The following is a 20884-nucleotide window of genomic DNA, read 5'->3' as shown; positions in this document are numbered from 1 at the left end:
GACTCACAGTTGATGGTACTATAATAATACTTTTGTTGAAACTGCAGTTTTACCACCACAGGGGTGTTTACAGATCTCTGTCACCTCATGATCTATGCCAGTGGGAGAGCTCAAACGGGTTAAACAGAGAAACAAACCGTCTTTCCATGCCTCCAGGTTTGAATGAAAGATTGATGACCTTGCCTGGTCACGAACAGTGAAGGGATCTCCCCTATTGCAGGTGGGGCCTTGGCAAAAGGATGGTACGTAAGGAGATTTCATGTTCTGGAAGATGAGCCCGTGTAGCTGAGTAACTTCACTACAGGAACGTTGATTTCCATGTCTTCTGACTTCCATTTTTCTTTCAGTTGTTCACACATGCAATTCCGCCATAGTCATTCTGAGGTAATTTACATAGCGAAAACTTCAGTACTTTCTGAATTATTGCCTCACCCCCAGTATGGAAGTGAGACAAGTCCAGCAAGACTTACAGGAGACAGAAGGAGGCAATACCATGGATGTCTTCTGCTGTGTGCCCATCAGGTTTTGAAAAGCTGTGTTAAGTAGTGGAAAACACCCTTTATTTGATCGTTTTGAGGGTAATGAAGAGCTATGTTGAACCAAGCAACCCTGGTAGATTGTACAAGCAACACATAAAGCAATTGTATCCTTGGTTATATAAAAAGGTATATAAAAAGGTTCCATATCTGTGCTTTTCTCTGTCTCTGAAAGGCAAATGTTGTAGGCTCGTGCTTTGGTTGGAGCCTTGTCTTAATCTGTTATTTGCATTAAAGAATATTCTTGACCTGTCAGTGAGTGCTTGAAATCAAAACTTGAGTTAACATAGGTGTAAAATAAGCTATTTTTGTATGAAATGCAAATCGAACTCCCTCCTTCAGGAAGTAGGGTTTTCCACCTCTCTTACTCTTTTGTCAACACGCTGCTGTAAACTAAGAATGATGGTACAGGTGTGACAGAGCAGGTGCTAAGGTGTCATTTGATAACTTCCGTGTTCCTGTTGTTATTTGTTTTTATTTAGCATACAAAGCTTGCTAACTTGCTAGCAGTGTGCTTGCGGGGGGGATGTCTCTGTAAAGAAGTGTGGGTTTTGTGTGTATTTTTTCATCACGTATAATTGCTTTCTCTTCAGTAACTGTCTCCAGTCCTTGTTTCTGGTTTTCATTGGTAGGCAGCGCGGGCTGGAGTATTCAGATGAGTTCAATCTGAGTAATAGGGGAATTAGTAAAAGTCCTTACAGTTTCAGTGGTGTTGCCTGATATGCTTTCTACCAAAAGAAGAGATGTGAGTGCTGGCTGCTGCACGCAGTAGATGATGCTGCAGTTTTGTTTTGTAGGCAGCTCATCTTTTCAGTTGTGATTTTTTTTGTAATTGGGGGCAGTAGACTGCCTTTCAAAAAGTTAACTTCTTTTGATGTCTCTTGATATTTTATGTAATGTAATCCCCTTGCTCACTTAGGAAGGCTTCTCCTTTGTAGCTGGTGTTGGTGAACACACTTTATAAAAAGTCCTAATGTAAGGGCTTCTGGTGTGTCTGTCAAGGCTTTTTTTTTGTGGAGCCATTCTCTCCAGAACGTTGCTCTGTAAATTTTCCAGTCCAGTTTTATGTCTCCATCCATTTGGCTTCTTGAAAGGCTTCTCTCACGGTTTAGTAGACCTCCTTTGGATGATACACAGGATGAGTATGAAAAATACATGTCTTGCGGCCTGCCATGTTACAGCACAGTAATAGTGTCAAGACTCTGGTTGGTGACACACAACTCAGGATTTTGGGGATTACTGATGAGAAATGCGACTGGGAGACCAAAAGTAAATCATGACATCTCAGAATGAACTGGTTGAAATGAGATGACAGTGAGCAGCCACTGTGGTGGAGGAGGGAAAAGTAAATGCAATAATAGAATGTATTAGGTAATGTATTTTGTGATAACAATGAGAAATTAATTGTTTAAGGTGTGGGGAAGATTTTTTGCCTGGAATACTGTGGAAGTGTGGAACTCAAAAGCATCAAATGCGGAACAAACACTAGAGAAGGAGATAAGATATTCGAAGTGGAATATAATTGAGTTTAAAATGGCTGTGTGAGAAGGCTGAACATTGCGGGAAGGTTTTCGTCAGTCAGAGCAGGATGGGATTATGGAACAGTCTGCCAGGAGAGGTAATCAAGACAAAAAATTCCCCCTATTTTTATACTGGAATGAGAAGCTTTTTTTTTTCTTTTTGTTAAATAAACTAAGTAATGCGATACCTGGAACGGCAGAAGGCTAAAGTCTGACTCAGAAAACCTTTTTGAGAACTGTATTGCTGTGACCTTCTGCTTGTAACATTCTTCAAACTGCTGCAGACCTTTCTGTGGCTTGCAGGTTAGTGTTGACAAAAAAAAAAAAAAGCGTGGGTTGTCACTGTAGTTTACAGATGAGTTCCTCTAAAATTTAGACCTCTCTAATATTTGGCCTCTTTACTCATCTGACAAATTTTACCAGACCCACACAGCTTCTGTCTGGTGCCGCCGCTCAGGCTGGGGCCTCTTCAGGCAGCAGGTTGGGAAACCTGGTTAAATCATGAATGTTTCAAACTGGATTGGGTGTGCCTGGATCGAGCATTTGTCTGCACAGAGTCTATATTATTTTCATCTTCTGTTAAGCATTTTTCTCCCTCCTGTCACTCAGCTATGCTCCAGCCAATGATTAAAATGTGGTGTTCCAGCAGAGTAGCAGCAATGGAACAATTTCACATTTTCCTTCCTTGATGAGTCCTTAGTTGTGTTAATGGAAGCCCTGACTAATATGCTGTGAACTAATCAGCGTGGCTTCTGCTGCTATCACTGATGAGTGCTTGCATATGAAATGTTTCATCTCAGGTGGTCCACCTGGTTTTCCCAGCTTCAAAAAGTAAGATTTGAAAGTAATACAGCTCTTAAAAAGCAAAGCAAAACAAACCCTAAAAAGCTGCCCAAAAGAAGAAGAAAAACCAACTTTCTTTGAACAAATAAACAAAGACTGAAACTCCAGATTCTCTTGGTATGTGCATCTTTGGGAGCCATGTTGTGGAAAGTGTGATGTCACGGTGGTGGTCTGTATGCTGCTGAGGGTCACTGATCCGTGTAGTCTTGGACGGCATGGCGAAGCGCTTCACTTCCTCTGTTGAAAAATCTCCTTTCCAAACACATGATGTAAGTAGGCTTGCTGTAACGGCTGGAAGGTGGAATCTGAGTCCTTTTGGTACGGCCAAGCAGAGTTTGGTGAGTGTGGAAAGAAAAACCTCAGTCCCCATAATATATAGTTATGCATTTTTTTGTACTGTCAGTGGAAATTAAAAAAAAAATGGAATTAATCTCTCTCCCCATGATTTAACTAACTATTCTGTTCATCTATTTCAAAATAGTAAAAAGAATTTCATCATTTTTTTTTTTTTTTTCGGCAGGCTTGACAGAAGATGCAGTTTACTTGAGTGTCTCAAACACAAATAAAAATTGCTCTCTTGATGCTTTTTTGATTCTCCCTTTCACAATGGCCTTAGCGCTGGGTGGGAAAAGCAGCCAAATCAGATGGCAGCTCGCTGGGTACGTGGCATCTTGTTCCCATTTCTACCTCTGATTCAGTCAATGAGTGTGATTGAAAGCTACCACCACTGAAGTGCTAGGCAAAATTAATTATGGATTGCACGCCCAAGTCCCAAAGCACAGCTGATTGTTTTAGTGGGGGGGAAAAAAAAAAACAGCTATACTGGCAGGTGCTCAGGCTGGTGATATTGCTGGGGGGAATGATATAGCACAGCCTGACTGTGTGCTTGATGAATGTGTTCGGGACTTTGCTCTGATCTTTGTTTTTCCTGGCAGGATGAGAGTTAAAGGGTTCAACAGTTGTTGGGTTTTTGGATGTTTTTTTTTTTTTTTAAAAAAAAAGTTACTCAGCTTTAGAAGTATGTAGCTAATTAAATTAATTATTTTGCTGCTAGGGTTTACAATGGATTGGGGTTAAAACACCAGAAGTTTGAATGAGGCAATTAGCTCTGAAGGTTAGCATCAAGAGTGGTTATGAGGGCGTTTTCTGTTCTGCGCATTGTCAGCTAAGGAGGATGCCTTCCATTGTACACGCAGGCAGAAAAAAAAAGGCGAAGACCTTAGATGTTTTGCAAGAAGAGCTGCTGACAGGCCTGAGATGCCTCGCAGTTTTAGTTGTTGCATGTCTCACTGTGTGTCCTGTCCTCTAGGCCTGTGCTCGTTCTGTCAACCAATACCTCCTGTTTCCCTGTGGAAGTTTGTCGGAATTTCTCCCGTATTGCAGTGTACGTCTTCAGTTAGACCCTGTGTGGTTTCTGATGAATCACGCAAACTCAGTGTATTTTAGCGACAGGCAGAGTAAGCTCTTTGCACGTGTATATAACTGAAAAAATTCTTTAAAAGCATTCTGCTAAATATCTTTCCCTGTTCTGTGTGAGCTGCTACGACTAGTTCTCGTTTTGTGGCAGTAAATAGAAGTCAGTGTTCTTTTTTTCGTAAATCGTCCTTCATTTTCCGCTATTTAAAGTATATACAGTCTTGTGTAAATAATTTAATGTGCTATGTGTTGAAGGAAATTTACAGCTAGAGTATACATAGTGTGAAACACCAGGTTGCACTTTTTAACGCTTTTCTTTGCCTTCATGTGCACGTTAGAGATGGACACACGAAGGCAAATGGTTCTTTATTAGCAACTCATTTTATCAGGCATAGGAAGCCTTTTATATTGATAAGTCAAACTCAGGTTTATAGTTTTCAGGAGTTGTTCTGTGATGACTAATCAAAGAAATGAGTCCCTGTGAAATGGATTTGTGCATCTTATTTCCAAAGAGAGCATAAGGTATTATTATAAAACGGGAGTCTGTATCCTTCAGCTGCTGTCTTTCCTTGGTGCTGTCAGTGGAGAAGCCAAAGCCCTTCCATGCATGAGCCCTGAAAACACAAACTCTGCCCCGTGCCTGGATGGGGGCATGAAGACATCACCCTGGACTCCACAGACAGAGCGAGTTGTGTAGGGCTCTGGTTGGTGTTCCTCGATGCTGGTCTTGTGTTGAATGTTAGGTCACCACATGGTCCGATACTCTTATTAATTCTTGGCTTATTTCCACTCTCCTTGGACCATCCTCCTGAGAAGGCAGCTCTGGCTTCAGGTAGGGTGTTACTTCCACGGAGACATTCACTTAAAATTTACACGTTTTTCTGGAATATCATTCCTTCCTTGTTGTCTGTAGCCTTTTTCCTTTATTTTGAGCCTGGATGATTTCTACTTGTGTGGAATCATCCTGGGTAGGTCTTGGATCTTAACAGCCCTTCCCTCATAAAAGCACGGAGCTTTTCATGGCAGCTGTGGGCCGTATAGCTGTCGCAGTTACTCTGTTGAAGGTGACATTCGTTAGTGAGTATTCATCCCTCGGAAGACAAAATGGAATGGTTTAGATCAAACACAATTTCACGTGTTAACCCAAATGCATAGTTCCAGTTATTGGCAGGTGTGGGAGGGAAGAGATGCCAAATGTCAACCCCTTGAGTCACAGTTAGAGGGCTTTTTCCTGTGTCTGTTTTTGCAGCCCAGTGTAGTAGTGTAATCTTGATCACAGGAGCAGTACCTCCTGCCCCAGAGGCTGTCGCTTTGGCAGAAAAAAAATGCTCAGCACTGTTTACTTGGTTGAAAGCGATGGTGAAGACTGGTGGACTTGTAGGATGCCTAGAACTTGATTTTGCATTTTTGTCACGTTATGTTAACTGGGAAACCCGTGTAAGTTAAGTAGGTTTTCCTTTTTTTTTTTTTTTCCCTTTTTTCTTCTCTGAGAAGGGAATAACAGTTGTGTATTCAGAGTTTCTTGAAGCAAGTTTAGGCATTCTTCTGTAATAGAACTTCTGTTAGCTCCTTTGGGAAGGTGGTTAAAATTCTGGATGCTAGCAGTGGAGATTTTCAAGTTTTCATAATGTGTTTCTCACACCAGGTGCTGCAGACCCATAATTGCAGAGGTGCTAGAGGAGAAACCAGTATCGGGTAGGAGGTTATATAGAAATCTAGGATTCAAAACATAGCATTTTTACGTAACATTGTGTGACTAGTTTTTATGGGGAAAAAAGAAAACATTTCAACAAAGCTTAAAGGGTTTCGCTGCATGTGGACATTCAGTTCCGTGCAGGCTAGAAGGAATGACAGTGCCACTGAGCTGTGTTTCAAAGGGGCTGGTTCTGCTGAGCCTGTGTTTTGCGAAGCAGATTAGCATTTGGGTTTTCTGTTAGAGCAGACTTGACGCTGAGTGTTGTGTAATGACTTGGCTCGACTTTGGAAAGAGCGTTTCACACCATTTTTAAGATCATGCTGATACTAGCCATGGGATGGCAGAATGATTCCTGAGGACATGTGCTGCATACGTCTTGGTTTTCTTGTGTAATCTGGTTTTGAGACTGCAAGGATCTGCTTTGATCCCCTAGTCTATAAAGGACTTTGCACACCATAAGTAGGGCTGTTAGCCCCAAACAGTATGGTTGACTTAGTGTGTTTCTGAAAGATAGCAAGTCTTCATCCACACATACTTGTTGCTGAAGAGTCTATTACACGCCTTGGTAACTTATTCCAGATGGTATTTATTGTCACTCTTAAAACACCTTGCCTTTTAGTTCCAAGTTGGACGCTGCTTTCGAGCCCTCGAACCAGTCGTGCCTGCTTTTTGTTGTGGTGCTGGGATCTTCTGCTGCTTAGGTAACTGCGGGCTGTGGGCAAAGGCTGTCTTTCTCTTCAATAAGTTGAGCCAGTTGAGCTCCATTAGGACTACTTTTTATTATTATTGTTTGTATGACTACAGCACCTGACTGCCTAAGGCTCTGCTTGCATTAAGTGTTAAGCCTGGGCTTGAGCTCTGGGCTTTGGCAGCAAGCCTGCTGCGCCGCTGCTGTTGAGCTTGGAGCCCGACTGCGGCGTTCTCCTTGCTGTTCGTGGGAGGCAGAGTCCAAGAGCAGCCGTGCAGCGGGTCTGACAGTGCTGCCGTCCAGGTAGTCCTGGAAACCTTCCTTCCAGGAACAGGACTGACGAGGAGAGCACCGTTCGTCTCTGAGTTCTCCTGCCTGTGAAGAAGTGATCTGTTCATGTGATACGTTGAGCCAGGAGAGAATCTGGCTTGCCAGGCTCACCCTCTCTGAACTGGAGAGCCTGGGTTATGGGATGCTTCCCTGAGCTTTAGCACACGTGGTTCTCGTGAGTGGCAGTGCACGTATTCTGGATGCCTCGCTTTTGGTGGCAGAAACCAGTCTCTTCTGTGGCATGCTTAGAATTTGGACATAAACACAGGAGATGATGCTTGGCCTCAGACAAATGAAGGAGCGTAAAGAAAGAGGAGTTTGTGTGCCGGTGTATGAAGTCTGGTGTCCCAGCATACTGATTGCCTGGCGGTTGTCAGATTTCTGTAGGTGTAGTGGTAGCAGACACAAGGATCTTAATGACATGCTGTGGTAGCTTGCAGGTGAATGCAAAGGTGTAAAGGGTATAAAGGTTAGCCTGGAAGAGCATAAACCTGCCTCTTCTGGAAAACACAGGTAGGTGATAGAGCTGGCATCCTCCGTTGTTCTAAGGCAGAAGATTTGGTAAATGAACAGGGGTGAAGGAGAGAGGCAGTTTAAAAGCATGCAAACAAATCGTGCTTGATGTGACAGAAAAGGGGCGGCTGTTGAAAAGGATGGTGTGGCTGCAGGAAGAAGCTGGAAAAACGATTTTCGGAGTTCTGTGTGGACAGCAAATGTTGCAGTAGTTGGAACCAGAAGGGAAGATGGATTGCAAAGCTTATGCCTAGAACAGAAGGTTTGCTGTTCACTAAGTGTCCCAATAGCAAAGACCTGCTTTGAAAACATTCTTAATTAGAGATGAACACGAGTTCATGAGCTTAACTTGTGCTTTTAGTTGCTGATAACTGTAAATTACCCTCTTCCACCCCACATGTCAGTTTCAGCAATAGGTAAGGAGACTTCCTCCTGGGAGGAGACAGGATGCCTTCAGGGCTTGAATATCTTTCCTGTTCCTAGCTTATATATATGTAAATTAAAAAAATATTGATTTTGGATGGTAGCTCTTGAGATAGAGAGATAACCTAAAATGGTGTTTTTGTTGCAGGATCCCATCAGATACAATGCACTGGATGAGCCGTGTGATAGGACTGGGGTGAAGTCTCCTCCCCAGCTCCTGGCATCTTTCTTCCAGCTTTCTTTGGGAAGATAAACAGTGATGCTGACAGGTTGTGTGTGTGAAGGCATTCACATTGCCTTTAGGTATCCTCACCTGATGAATTCGGGGCCATCCAAGAAACTAGAAGAGACTCCCTTGGCTCCTGCATTAGACTTTTCTGTTGTTTTTCCGTTGGTTGGTTTATGTGGTGTTCTTTTTTGTTGGTTGGTTGGGGTTTTTTGTTTTTGTGTTTTAAGTCTCTTCCACTTTACTACTTTCTTTAAAAAAAAATAACAAATCTTTCCATCTTTTGCTTGCTGCTGGATTTCTGACTGAAGGACACTGTGCTTCCCCTGCCCTAGATCCTTAGGGTTATGAAGATGCTAGCCTACAGCAAGCTTGCTCTTGCAGGGTAAACGCGCAGCAGGTAAATGCTTCGTGTGTGCTAACAAAGCACTAAATCATGCTTTTCTTCTGAATCTTGCTATCAAGGCCATTACAAAAGCAGAGTGGGAATTCCCAGCCAAAGGCGGTCATTTGAGTTGGTGGTTAACAAGATCCTCTAGACATCAAAAAAAAAAAAAAAAAAAAGAGGTTCCCTGCTCCAGTTACAACAACAGCAACAGAGCTTCAAAGAGGTCACAGGTGTGGAAATTGGAGGACTCTTCATGGAAGCTGAGATAAAAAGGGGTTCTCTAAAGCCTTGGATGTAAGTTTTTCTGATCTGAAGAGTGGTGAGTAATGCGATTGCTGGGAGGTACCCCTGGCTTCGCCTGGAGCATGCGAGCAAGCAAGCAGAATGTTTGCCCACAGCCAGACTGTTCTTCCCCTTTCTCTCTTTAGAATAATAAAAGTATTACGCACAAACCCCGCTGTTAATGCAACATATGGGTGAAGTTCCAGGCTATTGTGTTTAAAACTCTCAGTCTTAATTCCAGCAGTAATTATAACTTGTTCCTCTCCCCCTTGTTGTATGGTGAGCGCCACAGGAAGTGATGCAAAGCTCTCTGTTTGTGCATGTGTTAACTTAGGCTGAGCGGAGGGACAAAGTCTATCTAATCTCTTGATTTTCTCCTTTTCCTGTCAAAGCCTCAGCTGTAATACTGCGCCCTTGGAAACTTTGAGCATTTCACTTCAATGTTTTGTCTGTCTTGGGGTCTGTTAGAAGCTGGTTCTACTGCTCGTGGATACTTTGCCTCTCTTCTGTTTATAATGCAATCTGACATTTGTTTTCCTCTAACTCTTGAGGCTGATTTTGTTCAAATTAGAGATTTCCTTGCAACACATGTTTTCTCATTTTTCTAGTCTGCAGTTTTTGAGGCCCTCAGCAGTTTAGGCTACAAGGTCCTGCCCTTGTCTGTACTTGACAGAAAAGGCATAGTGAATACCATTAAAAAGTCAGCATTTGCTGCCAGCTATCTGTGGTAACCTTGATATCTCCTGTTTGAACAGAAGGGATCTAGCAGTCTTTGCTGAATATAAAAGAGTGTTTAGCGTTGCCTTTGTACGCAGGGTGTGAGAAAGTCCAAGGCTTTTTATTTATGCTGGTATATTACACCATATAATTGCATCCATCTTTTGATCTATGGTATGAATTAGTTCCATTGAAAACATGTTTTCTATTTTTAAATCGGTTGTCTTGAACTGAGCTCTTGAAACATTCTGCTTTTTGGTTTTGTTTTTGTTTTTAGATGTTCCATATTGTGCTGGGCTTAGTGTAATTGTTGACATGTTGGGTTTGAGTTCTTTCTCTGTGCAGCTTTTCTGTTTTATATACGAGTCTCTTGATGTTTTATGTTAGCGTTGCATGTAGCCAGACTGAGCATGCAAGTTATCTCACCTCGCAGTTCTGGAGCACGTGTCTGACGGTGCAGTGCTGTTACCCAGAGAGGCAGAGCTGAGACCTGGAGCTTGGAGCGATTCCTTACTTGGCCGAGCAGTGGGTGTTCAGCAGAGGCTCAGCTGGAAGCCCAGGGCTCCCACGGCGGTCAGCAGGGGCGGTGAAACGCCTCCGCAGAACTCACACCGTGGGTGGGATGAACTCACCTCCGCAGTAGCTCGTTTCTCTACGTCGATTAGAAGCTGAGTCTGAATTCCAAACTGAATGCGTAAATTGCAAATCTGAGGTTCAGCGGGGTTACTGAGGCCAGGGTGACTTCCCAGGACAGCATCACATTCTCCTCCTATTTTCTGTGGCTCTTGTGATGCCCACAAAAAGCGTGATGCCAGCATGCTAGAGCTGCTGTCCCTAGCCCTGAGTAGTATTGCAGCATTTCCTTGCGTTCCCCAGCCCACAGTCATTTGCTCTTCCCTCCTGTTACACTTGCCTGGTATTTCCACGTGCTCTGCGTGGCAGCTACTGCAGAAGAGCCCTGCTCTGTGACGAGGGCTCCCCTGTGCCATGGAAGCAGCAAACAAAATAGCACCTATCGACCTCAACAGAGCTAGAAAATGACAGAAATTTCAAGCATTTGTTTCGTGCCCCATCCGTTAGATGGTCCTCCTTGACTTAGGACCCCTGCCTCGTCCTCCCCCCAGCTGGAACGAGCGCTGAGCGTGCTGTTTGTAAAGATGTGTGCGTGCGTTTTTCTTCCTTTGCAGTGGTTCTGCTCGGGGTGTGGACTTGCTGGGTTTTTTAATCACTTCATGTTGATTCTTATCGTGTGTTTGTATAATAGTTTGGGGTTGATGTAATCATTGTTACATGTATTTCATTAAGAGGTGTGCGTGTGTGTGTGTGTGTACTTAGGTGTTTGCATAATTCATGAAGTCAAGTATGTTCACATATCCCTTGTTAGCACAGGAGTGCATGCAGTAAGTGCCTACGTCTTTGTATCGGTGGCTTCTTGGGAAGGTGCCCTGTATTTATATGGCACGTATAGAAGTATATACTTTAAAAAACCCACAAGTTCTACCATTTATTTTCTTTCTTCTACGCCCACCCTAAAAAAGTAAAGAAAAACACACGCTCCTGCTTGGGTTCTAGGATGGTTTATTTTTTCATTCAGCCATTAGTTTATTCGTTCAGGAGTTGTACACTGGAAAAAAAGTGCATCCATTAGACAGTGAGGGCTTTATTTATGAGGGTGGTGGTGTTTCAAAGGGGAGGCTGTCAAGTCCCAAAAGAGCCTTTCATGGTGTATTCTCAGCGTGCTTCTGAGGCCACTGCTCTGCTCATCAGGAGGAGAGGCAGAAATGTGGGCTTTACAGAGCAACTGTGTGTTTCACTGGTCCCTGCGCTCACTGACGTTTATTTACATATTGGGAGAGTAAATGGGTAGAACAGATGGCAACCAGACATTTGGTGGTTCTGTTCCCGTATGCTCCTCAGGGGGCTTGCATTCAGTTTTTGCAAAAAGCTTGTCCTATATAGCGAGGAGAAAAAAACCAGGAGCCTGTTCACGGCTATGAAAGGCTTGTTGGGATTTTGCTGTAGTGACAGATTCGAGCATTTAGTAACACGTGAAATAATTACAAGGTTTGTTTTACAAGTCCAGCTAATGGCTCCTTAAGATAAGTCCATCGGTGTGTCTGTCTCTTTTAGTATTATTGCTGTGTTCACCATTAGAGTGAATGCATTTAGATGCAAAGTCAGAGATCTATTCCTTCTACAAACTGAGTTTGAAAAGTGTAGGTCTCTTTATATGGGTCCTGGATACATCTTGGCTTTTTCTGCAAGTACTTTTACTCATTGGTGCTCGTGTAAAATTGAAATACCTGAACAATCTGCAGGCTTTTTCAGGGTATTTAATATGTATTTCTTCACTGTACAGTTTTGAAATGGAAGATTTACTTCCATACCAAGTTGATTTTTTTCTTCCTTTCTTTGTACACACTGGAATGTCGGTGCAGATCTGTTCCAGAGTGCGAGGCAGTTTGCATTAGTGGTTTGTTGTTTTTTTTTCCCAATGCGCACATGTTGTTTGTTTTAGAGAAGTGTTAATTAAAGCACTTCTCCTGGGCAAAACCATAATATAAAATACACATTTTGAAAATATGTTAAAAAGGGAGATGCAACGTAGGTTTTGGACGTGTAAAATATCTTAACCTGCACATTGTTCCTTCCAGTAAAGCAACCAGGTGTTTCTCAGTAAAGTGGGGAGAAATCAGATGAAAACGGAAGAGCTTGACCTTTTGTGCAGCATGCCAGATCAACAGGTTAAATAGTTTGTGACATGGTGAATTCCGAGGACTTATTGGTAAACACGTGAAAGTGCCTAGCATTTGTAGTGGAACCTGACAAATACAGTGAATACCAGGCCTCGGTTATTTTTACCTGCATTGTGGAATCTCCTGATATTTGATTAAAATCTGTAAAGTGAACCTTTTTTGTAATAAAAGGTCAGTGCTGAGCTATTCCTTTTTCAACCAAGATGGCTTTCAAAGTAAAAGTAGATTTCTTGGTCCTCCACAAGAAAAGCAACTCAGATTTTACAAGTCTTTTTTAACGCCCTTTTTATTAAATAAAGTCTTAAAAAAAGACAGAACTAGGAAGCCATGTTCTCCTTTGCAAGGAGGTTTACCATAGTGAATGGTAGCACGGAATGTGAAAATGTTAAATGTCAAGAAAGAAACAGTCTTCTTGAGACATATCTAGAAGGCTGATTATTAACAAAAATACAGCTGAAACTTGCTAGTTATTTGTAGGCCGTGCAGCTGAGATATTATGTTAGGATTCATTTAAATGAAGATAATTAGCAAACTAGTAGATTCTTGGCAGTACGCTCCACAACCCACAGGAAATGCAGAAAATTGTTTCAAAGTGAGAGTTTTTAGCCAGACTGTATTGGTAGTGTGCATGGTTAATGAAGCTGATACGTCTCACTCGCTATGTGACCACATTTCTGTGATACGTGCAGCAGTTCCCATATTTACTTTGTAAGGCACTTTGGAATCCTGTGAGATCAAAATTAAATAAAAGCCTGTTATTAAATAGAACCTAACTTCCTCTTTCTTTTTTTTTTTTTTTAATATGGGGTATTGCTGGTTTTAGGAAATGTATTTCTAAACTGAGCCCACCATCGTTGCGCAATTACTGAGTAAATCACATCCTAGATAGTCTTTGATTTTTTTTTTTCCCTGATAAAATAACATAGTTTAAATATCTTTTCCAGTGATTTGTAGTCAGATGCAAAGTCAGCTAAAAAGATTTCTTCAGAAGGATTTCTTTTCTACGTCGTTATATAACTAAAAGTAGCTATCGTAAATACTGCAGAATTTCATGGCGGTCTTGAAAGCCATGGCTTCTGTGTCCCAGTTCCTTCCATTAGGAGCAGATGATGGCAATTTGGATGATCACATATTCTTTATGACCCAGAGCTGAATAAGCATTAATCAAATAACTAATTCAGTAACAGCAGGACTCAAGAAATGTGAACTGGTAAAAGCCAGTAACTATTTCTGGCAGAGTATGGCAGGCCCCAAGTTTTTAAAAAAATAAAAATAAAAAAGAAGTTATGGGTATATTTATTGCTAAGTCATCAAATGTTAATCCATATGTGGTCATTTGTATTTCTGAAGGGTTTATTATTTTTTTTCTTTGACAGACTGATGTTTTAGTATTGAGCTGCGATCTGATCACGGATGTTGATTTATATAAAGTTGTGGATCTCTTCCGGACACATGATGCTACTCTGTCCATGTTGATGAAGAAAACTCATGAACCTGCAGAAGTGGTACCAGGACAGAAAGGGAAAAAAAAGCCAGGTATGTAGATGGGAATATTTATTTATTTATTTATAAACATTAGTGAAACCACTATCATGTGATATGTATATACACATCATATATGTATAATTATCTGTCAGAAAGTGAAAGAAAGAAAAAGGTACAGATACTCTGTTTTTCTTCAGATTCCCTGGTGGGGGTGTGACTTGCTTTTTTCCAGCTCAGAATTAAGTATTAGACTCGTGTAATCATGCAGGCTCCGATCCAAAGCTCACAAGAGTTAAGGGAAAAGCTCCAGGTGACTGCAGTGAGTTTTGGATCAGTCCCTAAATTTTTGTTACATATGAACATTAAAACCGCTAGTTTTTTTCAAGGGCACTCAGCGTCAGTCAGATTGTAGCTGGGAATTTTACAATTGGCTGTCAGACCAGATTTAGATGGATAACAAATACTTCTAGAAATTCTTCCCTCTTGTGCTGCGTACTGAATTATCCTTCTGAGATCACATCCAGGAGCCTTTCAGTAGGCAAAACTCCCACTGATTTCAAGGATTTGGTTAGATGCTTATCTTGTCCTTCTTACTATAATATCTTAGTGCTTTGTGATCTTTAATGTATCTATTCTCACAACACTGCTGTAAGGCAGGGCAGAGCTATTATCCCCATTTTACTTCTATGCTAAAAGTACTAAACACCATACAGTTGCTCCCATACCATGCCTCTCATTTTATTTTAATGGTATCTGTTAAATTGCTGAGGCTTGATTGTTGCCAGCGTAGTGGGTCCTGGTCCATGATTAAAGCTCAGAGGCATTACAGTAATACGAATAAGAAAGCATAGCTTCAAACTGTTTGAGAGGAGTGAAATGCAAGCCAACAGTTGGACTACGTGTGTGTCTGAAAGTGGAGGAAATGTGTTTTTAAAAGAAAGCTGCTTAGACAAAGATTTTCTGGAGCAAAGAATAAGGATAACAGGACCAAAAGCATTTTGCACTTAGACTTTTGTACAGCTCTAAACCTCCCTGTTTTTGAAAAGGCAATCCAAGCGATAATGGCACATAAAGCATTGTCAAGAGCATTACTATAGCCACGAAGATGAGCATTCAGAAGTTAGAGATGGATGGATCTATGGTTAAACATCATAGCATAGAACATAAGCTCTGAACACATACGGTGGGGGCAGTGAGGTACATGAGGACAAACAAGATCCTTTGAAGACTTAGCAAGTGTGTAAACACACCAGGTTGTGCATGCATTCTTAATTTGCTTGGGAGCAAATCCTTTTTCTGTGGTCCAGTGTTCTTCCACAAACAGCAAAAGAACCCTGTTTCCACCAGTTTTCAGAACTCCTTTCTCCCCCCTTCCAGCCTGACTTGCAGAGTCCTCAATTTTATGCTTTTCTTGAGAGCTATGCACCCTTGAGAGCTTTTACTTTTAAATACTTAAAAAAAAAAAAAAAATACAGTTGCAGAACCACAGCAGATCAAGCTCTTCTTCCGGAATCAGTCGTGACAGCATGGCTGTGGAGCATCGTGGCTGGTGTGCCTTGCTTGTACGTCTTGATGATACAGAAGACCTTAGATGTCACCTGCTGTTTGGTCAGTTCTAGGAGCTGAGCCGTCAAAACAACCTTTCCTTAAGAATAAAACCTGCCAAACTTTTTGCAGCAAAAATAGAAGTCTTGAACAATTATGTGAAGCTGCAGTTTTTCAAAGATTTGTAGTGGAGCGAGATAGTAAAAAGTACACTCTTGAGACATGACTCTGCAGCCCTTACTGAATGCCATGTTTCTTCTCCAATGAACTGGAATACCAGAGCTTTTCAAGGGCAGGGCCACCTAACTGTTCAGGCTTAGGCTAGGCACTTTTTTTCTTTAGCCTTAGAAGCAGCTGAGCTGTTTTCTCTGAAGTTTTCCCAGTGTTGCTCTTAAGGCAGGCACCTAGCATTAGAAATTTCGTACCAGTTAAAATTTGAGAAAGCTTACGAGCAACTGAAGACAAGATGTTAACAAGGAGTGTGTCGGGCAGCTTTTCATAGCAGGTGGCACTGTTGGCTCCTTCTCTAATTCGTGGCACGTACATGGTTCTGTACGTACTTGCACTGTACTGTTGGAAGCGTTATTGTTAGGAAGTGGATCCTTAGTCCTGACGAGCCACTGAATATATCTGGGGCTTTATTTATTGTCTGTCTTTTACTACAAATTCATTAGTTTTTGAGAAGGAACAGCACGACTTACCTCTCATGTCTCATAGTGTCTGATGTAAAGTCATTGTGTTTAGATTATTAAGCATTCAAGAACTGTGATATAAGGAGCAGTTTTTAAATTAGCATGAATTGCAGTATTAATCAGCCATGGATTCAAACCGATGATTTTCTGAAATGCTTGACGTAATTCAGTTGCAAGTTACAGGTGAAGTTCATTGGCTTCTGTACTTAGAGGATCAACTGGTGGTGATAATCATCTCGTTGGCTTTTTAAATTGGTTCATAAGAGGCATGGCAATAAAAAAAACACAGAGAGCTGGTGAATGGTACTAACCCAAATAAAGAAAGTGTGTCAGGAATTCAGGCACCTGGAATGGAGCCATGTGCTTAAAGGTGATGTGCAAGGGATTGGGGTGAGAAAGAGTGTTTGAACCTTTCTGTGTATAAAGAAAAGCAGAAAAGATGGGGATGGTGACTCTTCTGCTTGTTTTTCTTGTATTGAAAGCAGCAGGCATGTCACCACTGGTATTCCCTGTGTTTGCCAGAAGACCTCTTGGTGGTCTCGCAGGCTGCATTGTGTGAATTCTCTCCCCTTAATTGAAAGGGTGGGGATACTGAATCTTTAACAAAGGTGTCTTTTTCCCAAGTGTCAATTAATTATGCTTGATTAAAAAGCATTTTAGAAAATCTGACTTAAAATTATTTCTTCTCCCTAGTGAGTTGCTCAACTCCCATTCTCTTGCGATGTGATTTCTTTAGGTCATCAAAGCTCTCAGAACTGATGGGATGTAATTTCTGGGGTAATTAATAAATTACAATAGCTGTGTCAAATCCTTATTTATCTATTATGAGGAGGCAAAATGCAACCTGTATTCCATTTTCATATGTTAAACCATTTTTTTAGTTAACATCACTGCAGGTTTAACACTTTTCTCATACTTTACTCACAGAGATTTAGAAAACTAGTTATGTGTTCATTCTTCCATTTGTCTTTCCTCACAGAATAATGCCAGTGTGATTTGTGTCTCTGGCTAATTGATTTTAATCATAATTTTTGTCTTTTTTTAAATTGCAATAATAAAGCTACTTATTGCCAATGCAGGGGGAAAACTTCCCCTCACCTGTCATCTGCTCCAGATCAAATGGTGCTCTCTAGCAAAGCGAGCTTTATCCTGATGGTACTTGATTTGTCAGCCTTACATGTTCAGGCCTATTTTTGTATTTCTTTGCTGTATGATTAATTTCTGAGAAGAGAGTTTGCCTGATCACTTGGATCAAAGCCTGCCAGTAGGAGAGCTTTGAACAGCTGTGTAGATTTGACTTTATTTTGATAGTGGCTATTGCTATGGTAACTCTGAAGGAATAAATATGAAGAAAATAAGGGACAGGGCTGAAGTGGGGAAAATGGGGTTGAAAATGCAGTTTGGCTGTGAAAAGATCTTAAAGAATTAACTACTTGTTGAACATGCTGTTATTTCTACGTGGTTAAAGGCTTAGAATATAGGAGATTTTAAATCTGCCAGTTTGCCCCAAAATAATAGTGTTTAGTGGGAGAAAAAGTTTTTTGTTTGTTTTGTTTTGTTAAAACTGCAGCATGGCATTCTTGTACAGCCTGTGTTCATGTAAAAAGCAGTGTGTGGGTGCCACCGGAGTTGTGTTACATACTAAGTGAGAGTAAGCTGCCACCACTGTATTCAGAAGGTGTAAAAACCTGTTCAAAAATAAATGATTTATATTTCAGTAGACCGAAGTCGCTGTTGATGTGCCGTCACTGATTGCAACAGATGGGAGTTGCCATAATAATATATGGGACTATTAAGTATTCACTTGCTTGGCAGTTTTATGAACAGATACTTGAAAGAAGTTAACCCACCCAGAAGCATCAGTGGTAGATGTCTCAGAATCTATACCTTCATGTTTGCGTGTGATGTAATATTTCTATTGCTATCTGTATTTGTCTGAAATGGGAGATCAGTTGCAAAGTAGTTATGTCTTAACTCTCTTAACTCTCCAGACCACCTGATTCTAATGTGGAGTGATTTACGATGAGGCAGAAGCAGTTGGATTTTGAAGAGCTCTCTGCTTGCAGTTGAGGGAGAGAGAGAGAAGGAAAGCACTCTTAGCATGGCTCAGGATGGACTGTTACATGCCGGGGCCTGTAGTTGGCACCTTCATAAAAAGGATGCAAAAAACTGCAGGGACAGTGTTTCAAATGTCATGATACATGTGTATCAGCTACCCGGACTGAAAAGCAGTCAATATATATTATGTAAAAAAAAAATATAAAAAATAAGTAAACATTGTGGATTTTTTTCAGCTTTATTGCAAATTCATTGATTTACGGGGTCAGTCTGAAACCTGGTATTTTATATTTCAGGGCTTGGTGGTGGTCCCATTTGTCTTCCCAGCATATATCAAGACAGGTTTATATAATTTTATTTTATTTTTTATTTTTAACTTCAGTGGAGCAGCGTGACTTCATTGGAGTGGATGATACAGGAAAAAGATTGCTCTTCATGGCTAATGAAGCTGACCTGGATGAAGAACTTGTCATTAAAAGATCCATCCTTCAGAAGTAAGCTTATGAGTCCCTGTAATAGAAACTGAACTTGGAATGGGGGGGAAATAATGGTGGAGTAGGAGTGATGGTTAAAGACAGAGTAAGATACGAGGAGAAAAAAAAAACTTTAGGAATATTCATTTAGCCATATTTTATTACTTGTAACGACATTACTAGTTAATATGCTTGTCCAGTACCTCTATTGTAAAAAAAAAATACCAGGAAAGAGAACGAATGGGTGAAAAGGTAACTCTCCATGAAATGAAACCAGTGTCAGTATAGTTCTGAATATCTGAATCTAAGCTGTATCTGAAGTGGTAGGCCTAGGTCCATAAATTAAACTTTAATCTCACTGTATCTGAGAAAGGCTGTTAGGATTTCATGACACTCTTCATGCATATGAGGCACAAAATCTCCTCTGTGTTTCCTGGCCCAAAAATATTAATTAGAAAAACTTTGTTATATCCACCATTAAATAGCACTGAGGATTTGGATGAATATATTAAATATGCCAGACATAGCTGAGCTTTCTGTGCAGCATAATTCATATCTGTTAGTAGAAGAATGAAGGATGGTTTGTTGTTCTGTGTGCTTTTCTGTAAAGTGACTTTAGTTTTCTAAGCTGCATATTGTCTGACATCTTCTGTGGAAACTCTGCTGGCTCCTTCAGAGACCAGCCTTTGTAGTCTGTCCCAGGCTGACAGTCAGGCTCTCCTCTCTGTGAGGTTAGACACCTGCGGGGCAGCCATCTGAGAGCTGGGGAATTCATCCATGTGGACCCTGTAAGTCAAGGATGAGGACATCTGGGGTCTGCTCCCAGATAATCCCTCTGTGAAAATGCCTCTGCTGTATGCTGTAGGCCATGTGAAATATCTGAGCTTTAACAATCCTCTGCTAGTTGTAATCTTTCCTTGAACATCCTGCTACCAGATGCGAGGGAGGTGCCGTATGCCTGCGGAAAGATGACTTGTCCTCTGCCAAAGTTGAAGGATTGCCCTAAATGATGGTGGCCAAAAGCGAGCCATGTTAACTGCTGTGATGGAAAGAGCCTGTCCCAGGGTGTCGCCACTGTCTCTCCTTTCTTTTTTTATTTTTTTCTTGGTTATGGCAGGGACTGAGCTGCAGGCATGCATTCTGTCCATATGCAGCACTTACCAGCATAATATGGGAAGTACAGCACTGTTGCATTCTGTGGTTTTGAGCGAACAAAGGCTAATATGTCTATTTTGAGCTAAGGAGGAATATTTTATCTACTGTTAGTGATGGGCTTGTCTTTATGGCTCGCTCCTAGCAGTAGCGGGGAGCTCCGATCTAACAACTTAGAAATTGCTGTAACATATGTGAGCTTATTTGACCTCTGATTTTACAGGTTCATCTAACCAGAGGTTTCTCATTCCTGTTACCCTATAGCTAAATTAATCAGGCTTTATCCTGCAGGCCAAACTTTGCCTTCAGGAACACCTGTTCAGTTACGTTGTCTTCAGCAGACCTTCCTGAATGTAGCTGTTTGGGAACTGGTAAATGTAGTGTTGGTAATACACAGATGGGGCAAAATCTGTGTGTGTCTGTCTTAGCTTTGATAGCTGGGCATACGTAAATACAAAGCGTTAACTACCTTCCAAGTGAAGCCTACAGATAACAGTCTAGGAGCAGAAAGAGAGAAGATCTGGTAAGTTTGTTTATTTAAAAAAAAAAAAAAGACATTTTCAAATATAGTCATGTACTGTAAACATTCTCAGGTGGAGTATGCAAGTAGCCAAGACCATGATTTTGTTTTGAAATTCAAAGGATAACACCTCAAACAGCCTGGCAGTTCGAAGTATCAGGCTGAAGCTTTGGGCCAGTATCTGCTTGGGTGAGCCTCTGATGTTGCTGTTCTCCGAAGCTGCCTGCTGTGGACGCTGGTGCGTGCTCTGTTTTACAGCTGCCATCTTGGAGAAGCTCTAAGGGAAGAAACATACTATATGGAAATTGTCAAATATTTTCATATGAGGCAGTTCCAGGGTAGCAACAACTGTGGGAGCTCTAGGAAGACAAAGTGTTGGCAGCTGATGAAGTTCTAACCACTGCGTTGTCTAGACCTGCTCAAGCCCCGACTTTCTCATGTGAGAAACAAAAGCAATGCTTAAAACTATCTTTGAAGTCTTTTTTTATACATCATAGTAAAGCAAGAAAAAAAGGAGCAAGCCCAATCTCGTTTTTCTTCGTGGATCACTTGAAGTGACTGACTTTCAGCTACCATGTTGGCTGTTTCTTGATCTCTGGACTTTGTTTTAATGAAATAGCAGGCG

At 41.3% G+C, this 20884-nt stretch overlaps 1 protein-coding gene across 2 annotated transcripts in view; it reads left to right on the top strand.

Moving 5' to 3' along the window:
- EIF2B3 (eukaryotic translation initiation factor 2B subunit gamma) overlaps positions 1 to 20884 on the top strand; it is a 96571-nt gene that overhangs the window by 6039 nt on the left and 69648 nt on the right. For both annotated transcript variants that reach the window (XM_048059023.2, XM_048059024.2), the window contains exons 4-5: positions 13711 to 13870; positions 18497 to 18608. In XM_048059023.2, the coding sequence (XP_047914980.1) occupies positions 13711 to 13870; positions 18497 to 18608 (272 nt within the window). The remainder of the gene's footprint in view (positions 1 to 13710; positions 13871 to 18496; positions 18609 to 20884) is intronic.

Source organism: Anser cygnoides, chromosome 8 (assembly GCF_040182565.1).
Source record: "Anser cygnoides isolate HZ-2024a breed goose chromosome 8, Taihu_goose_T2T_genome, whole genome shotgun sequence".
In the NCBI taxonomy this organism is placed as follows: domain Eukaryota; kingdom Metazoa; phylum Chordata; class Aves; order Anseriformes; family Anatidae; genus Anser; species Anser cygnoides.
Note: the sequence above shows the minus strand (reverse complement) of the source record. Positions and strands in the feature narration are given on the sequence as shown.